Below are 6,000 nucleotides of genomic sequence, written 5' to 3'. Positions count from 1 at the left end.
CGTATAGGTATGGGTATATATCCATAAAGGGTAGCTAGAGATCCTAGAATTCCCATTAAAGGATTCCAAAGGATGAAGTCGGTCGTGGAATGTCGGGAGGAGAGAGGATAATATTATCGTAGGTAGGGTGCATTTATCCATCTATCTCTCTCTCCCTCTCTCTCTTTCTCTCTCGCACACTCTATCTTCTCTCTTTCCGAAGACCGAATCCCCAATCTAAGATCTAGAATCTAGTGGGCTCGGATCCCAAGCCTGGAATCTAGAATAGTGTGAAATGTCTTTCAGAACCTTTCTTATCCGAGTTCTGCCACAGGCTTGTGATTAACGCTGTAAATGGCGGGGCTCTTCTCGTCCCCATCACTGAACCACGCTTCTCCATCGACCTCTCCAACTTTCGTCGAATTTGCTGACCCTGCGATTCGCTTTTGGAATAAAAATTTACCCGCGTAGCTATACTCGTCATTTTAACGCCAAACGGACATCGGAAGTAATCGGCACGTCGCAAGTTCTTGACTGTTTCTTCTTGTGCGTTTGTAATTTCACAAAAATAAACTTTTGTTTGAAAAATCTATTTTTTGGCATGTGTAATTCCAAAGGATCACGAAATGCAAAGCGTACTCCAAGCGAATAAAATTTATCGTTCAATTTATCAGTACTTTGCATAAGATACGCATTTCTGTATCGTATCAGCTATTAGCCATTCGTCACTTGATGATTTGAGTTACAGATCTCTTACAAGATAAGTTATCTGCACTTATCTCCCTCGCGGCTGATATAAATGTCGGTAATATCAAGATATTAGTCTCAGTATCCAAAACTGTAGGTGATCAGCTGTAATAAACGTAATGGGGTTAAAGGATCGTTTTGAAATTGTTTTAAACAGTCCCGTATATTATGCGGGACAAAGTATGACGGGAAAGCTAATTGTCGAACTGAAAAAACCAAAGAAGATAAAAGGTATCGTAAAATTGTAAAAATAAACAATTTCGAATTATCCACGTTCTGAATTACGCCGCGTGTAAAAGTATGTCGCAAACATCGTGTAAGCTCTCTTCGTTTTTTGTATTCCGTTTTCAGGACTGTATTTGAAATACTTCGGCAAAGGATATGTGCACTGGAACGAAGGGTGGGGTACAACGATGGTGTCGCACTCGAATCTAGAAATATACTTGATGCAATATCAACTAGTTTGCGGAAGTGAGTACCGTAAAAAAAAAAAAAAAGAAATATCATATCAGTAATCTGAAGATAATCAACTCCGCATCGAGACTCCTGATCTTGAGATACGAAAAAAAAAATTCTTGGCCCGTGCAGATGAGACAGATGAGTACAAGCTAACGGAAGGTAGACATGTCTTTGAGTTCAACTGTCAACTGCCTCCAGATCTCCCATCTAGCTTCGAGGGACACTTTGGACGCATCAGCTACTCTGTCAAAGCCATAATCGACCGCCCTTTGAAGAACGACTACGTCGCGAAACAGTCACTGACAATTGTGTCAATATTTGACCTGAATCGATGTTCCCTCGCAGCGGTAAGCACGGATAAAGGACTTACTGGAAAAGCTTTCGGTTACTATGTTGCTCCAATTCCAATTGATAATTTCTATTTTTTCTCTGTTCTTCGGTTGAATCAGATGCCAGTAGAAGAGCGGAGCAGCAAGACTTTTTGGGGACACTCGAAGCCTCTGAACATGTCGGTTAACATTCCCGTCCGTGGCTTCGTTCCTGGACAGGTAATACCAATGAAAGTATTACTGAGCAACGAATCCGAAGTCCTGGTGAAGAGTTTGGAGGCTACTTTGAAACAGGTGAGTTTACATTTTCTTTTTTATCATCTGACATGCTGGATTATTGCAACGCTTGATACATCAAAACAATCATTTGTCATTACTTAAGTCGAATCAAATCCCGCACTGATGTCAACATAAACCTTGCATAATCGTTAATCCTTTTCACTTAAGTGAAGAAATGATTTCTACGTGTGTGAAATTGATGATAATACTGATCAAAAATAAATTCTGCAGTTAAGAAACGTAACTGGATCGTCAAAAGATACGTGCAAAAAGAAACGGTATTTTATACGACATCTTCGAATGGAAAGAATTTTTAGTTTTTGGTAACTAGAACCGAGTAAAAGCATTAACGGTAGATAGTAATTTGGTATTCTCGTCTGCAAACCAACCAATAATACTTTCTAAAGATGAAATAGGGTCCCCTGAGCTTTAAGTAACTTTTGATACATTTTTTGAGATTTTGTAAAGTATACCTATAAGATTTGAAAAAATGTATATTCAAAAATACTTGGTCGGAACATTTTCGTATAATATATATTAGACATACATCCAGAGCAAACTAATTAACTTCTTCAATTTCACATGCATTTCAGTCATATGTGGGATATATTCCTGCTCTTGATATATTCGTTGTAATTGCAAGTTGTACATTGTTTGACAGTGCAAAGTTTTCTTAACGAAACGTTCTTGACGGTCGCATATTGAAATAATGAAACATAAGCTGACATTGTGATAATACGAAGAACTAATAAAACTACATCTACCTACCGTTATCACTTCACTATTCATGACGATAAATTGTGAAGTGCATAATAATAATCAGCACAAAGTGCCAACTTCAAGACAATTTGCGGCACGATAACAACTCTAATAATCAATAGATCAAAATCTTATCAACGCGGTAGTTAATGTAGGTAGGTGTGCCTATTAGACCTAATCAAAGAAAATACTTTAGCATTAGCTTGATGTTCAAATGACACTTTTTTCTTTTTCAATGACAATTTATGATGCTGAATTGATTTTCATCGACATTCAATTTGACTTCTTTTTACCAAAACAATACGGATCGTATTAGATGCTTTGGACATTTTTGTAAATAAGCTCTACTACCTGATAACCGACATTTGATGTAGCAAGTTGGCATTCAAGACAAATTCGTTATCACTCAATAATGCTTACATCAATATTTACAATTGAAATATAAGCAATTCGTAAGAAAGTTAATGCGAGGGACTGTAATCTTAGAGGTTCTTTATCGGTTCTAATACCCACACGGAATACTCGCAACTATTAGAGGTCCATACGGGATCCACAGCTCCATAAATCATCCATATCCATAGTGGATCTCTAATAGACATCTACAAAAATCCACAATATCGACGGTCAGGTTAAAGCCGGTCATGTGTATCGATTGGTTGTCTGTGAATATCCATACACGTAAGTAGAGGTACCATAGACAACCACCAGACGGCGAATGGTTGCCATCATCTCTCGACGCCAAGGAAAGCTCTAAATTGTAGAAACCCCGAGCAATTCGAACAGTTCGTTTAGTCCGGATTTCATCCGGTATTTAAATATTTGGTCGTCCTTGAGTAGTCGTCTATTTTGCCAAGGACTTGGACTTTTTACCTGAGGCAAAACAAAATGTGGATGTGATAATTTCTAATTCATTTCATGGTACATAAAAAGGAGTCAATGTTTCAGAAATAACGTCGACTAAAAGTGTTAACTTCTTTTCCGCCAAATCCATGATATCTCTGATGATGATCTATGTTGTGGATATCTATTAGAGTTCTGCTAGATGTACTACAAACGGGTATTTGGACCTTTAACAGAGGCCTATTGTACTTCCTTTCGTTTGAAATGGATATCCAGTAGAGATATTGCATATCCACCATGGATGTCCATGGCACACATGTCCATTAAAGGTGAATGTACCGTGTGGATAGGCATTTCGTTTCCCGTAACTGGAGAGTGTTTAAGTATCGTATTTACAGAAGGTGGTCTTTCACGCGATCAGGAAATCAAGTCCCATGAAGGTGTTCGTCTTCAAAAATGAGTACCCCGTCGAAGATGGTATCGGCAACAAAGAGTTACACCTAAATTTTCAGGTACCAGCGTTGCCACCCTCTTTTCTCCAGTTCTGCAGCATAATCGATCTGAGGTACCAGCTAAACGTAAAAGCTAAGGTCAGCGGTTGTCACAGAAGTCTCAAACTTCCAATCGAAGTTATAATAGGAAATATTCCACTGATGGCCTACGAGATGCCGATCTCTGGTAACCAGACATTGTGCGATGTGCCTGGCCTCTCACCACCGTACAATCAATTATCGAATATTCAACCGCCACCTTACACTGTCATTTTTCCTCCATCGGTAGAATACGGTGATTTGCGTGAGTGTAAAAGTCAAACAGTCATGTTAGAAGATCCACCTAACTTTCAACCGAATTCATCAATCGCTCGTCTTGTTTCAGCTCCGCCGTCCTACGAAGAAAGTACCAGACACGGAAGTCTCAATAGAGAAGGATCGCAAGAAGCTTCGAACGGCAATGCGGAGGCCAGGGAATTTTCACCTTTGTATCCTGTGTACAGATTCGAAACCGCAAGAGTGCAAACTGTGGGATAGTTATTTCTGAGCAATTAGTGTAATGTACGATAATTCAATGAAGACCCTCAAACAGAAGTTTGATAAGTCTAATTTGGACTAATAGACGGTTTTGGACACGTTCCACTTTTGAAACTCTTAGTCATGATCTCTAGACAGAGAGAAAATCTACGTACTATCGAATGTCCAGGACAATCTTTCAATGAAGCCGTCTCTAAAAAATTGGGAACTCTCGATATTCGTCACTGGAATTTATCTACGAACCATCAAATAGTCAGATTAGCAGGAATGTTAATGATTTTTGGTCAAATATCACGAAGAATCGAATTTTATCGGGAATAATGTACACTATAGATCGTAACGTCGTTTTTTTAATTTCTTTTGATCCAACATAACATAATTGTTTAGTTATCTTTACTTCCTCAATTTTAAATTTATTACACTCTCGCTGTTTAGATTCAGACGTGATGGATTTTAAATGATGTTTAAGTTTTCCGTCGGACTGTTAATAAACTGCTTGAAACGGGAAGTTTTGACAGAAATTAATACACTTACTTGATCATCTTACACATGGGCCACATCAAATGGTAATCAACTTTGTTGAATTCCCTACTAATCGATTTTCAAAAAATATGAATCTGAAGTCAGAAAGTTTAATATATTAAGAGTTTAATGACGATAAAAATACACAATTACTTACTAATATCTTTTTTTCCTGTCAAATATCTTTTTCGGTCTGAATTGAAAATTTTTGGCGAATACGTGTTTATACCATTAGACACGCGATATGATGTCTGAGATGTACAAGTACTGCTAGGAATATAGTGGACGCATAATGCGAATCGGATTTATTTCTTTCCTTAGTTAAGCATCCGGAAAATGAAAACCAATCTACTTGTTGTTTGGAAATTGTATTTCATCCGAAATTTTTATATTAACCGTTGAATAAATAATGAATATTTTCTTATTTCTTTGTGATTATGCGATATCAATCCTTTTTGTGGAATTGCTGCAAGTATCCGGATTTTTTTTTAATTTTTGCTTACAGTTACAGTCTAGATGAATATTCCGTTACAGACAACATTAATACACAGTGAAAAATCATTAGGAAGGGAGAATAAGTTTCAAAACGATTTCTGAGCTCATCTGAGCATCATCTGAGTTTAGTGAAAAAAGTTTGACGAGTTACTCGAACTATACAACAGCAAATTTCAAGTTGGACTGATATTTCTCAAAATATTGCCTACGTGCTCTGATGCACTGGTTGGAAAAATACAGTTTTCGAGATTATTTAGTCTTTATATCCGAAAAGAACCTTGATTGTGAAATTTCTCGGGTTGGAATAAGCCAGCGCGTTCATATCTGCCTCGATGAGAAGATGAGTTGTGAATCTGAAAAACTGTCGAATAATGTTCTGTAGTAGATATTTTGTTTTTTATGAAACAAAATTTTGACGATGAGTGCTATCTCTGTAGTAAAATTTAATATAAAATCTGAGAGGTTGGAGGGTAACTCGTTGATGCAGAAATTAAGAGCGAACATGACTCTTATAATATTTGGGAAATGGAAAGTGCGTAAAAAAAAAGAAAAAACGAAAAGCT

At 37.4% G+C, this 6,000-nt stretch overlaps 1 protein-coding gene across 2 annotated transcripts; it reads left to right on the top strand.

Moving 5' to 3' along the window:
- The first annotated feature begins 819 nt into the window (after positions 1 to 819).
- On the top strand, positions 820 to 5,333 carry LOC124305298 (arrestin domain-containing protein 17-like). Of its 2 annotated transcripts, none has more exons than XM_046764552.1 (6): positions 820 to 957; positions 1,078 to 1,197; positions 1,384 to 1,532; positions 1,635 to 1,808; positions 3,791 to 4,187; positions 4,269 to 5,333. In XM_046764552.1, the coding sequence occupies exons 1-6, from the start codon at positions 846 to 848 to the stop codon at positions 4,418 to 4,420; spliced, it is 1,104 nt and encodes a 367-aa protein (XP_046620508.1). In that variant the 5' UTR covers positions 820 to 845; the 3' UTR covers positions 4,421 to 5,333. The 2 variants fall into 2 exon arrangements, with proteins under 2 accessions (XP_046620508.1, XP_046620507.1); XM_046764551.1 differs by having other exon boundaries at positions 1,315 to 1,532.
- The last annotated feature ends 667 nt before the right edge of the window (positions 5,334 to 6,000 follow it).

This window comes from Neodiprion virginianus, chromosome 5 (assembly GCF_021901495.1).
Source record: "Neodiprion virginianus isolate iyNeoVirg1 chromosome 5, iyNeoVirg1.1, whole genome shotgun sequence".
Classification (NCBI taxonomy): domain Eukaryota; kingdom Metazoa; phylum Arthropoda; class Insecta; order Hymenoptera; family Diprionidae; genus Neodiprion; species Neodiprion virginianus.
The sequence above is the reverse complement of the archived record's forward strand: the minus strand, read 5'-3'. Positions and strand labels throughout refer to the sequence as shown.

What these genes read in the sequence shown, in the direction of transcription:
- LOC124305298 (XM_046764551.1), top strand. Translation starts at nt 846, where the DNA reads ATGGGGTTAAAGGATCGTTTTGAAATTGTTTTAAACAGTCCCGTATAT. An exon ending in AAAACCAAAGAAGATAAAAG is followed by an intron (nt 958 to 1,077) that starts GTATCGTAAAAT and finishes TTCCGTTTTCAG; the next exon opens with GACTGTATTTGAAATACTTC. An exon ending in ATCGATGTTCCCTCGCAGCG is followed by an intron (nt 1,533 to 1,634) that starts GTAAGCACGGAT and finishes CGGTTGAATCAG; the next exon opens with ATGCCAGTAGAAGAGCGGAG.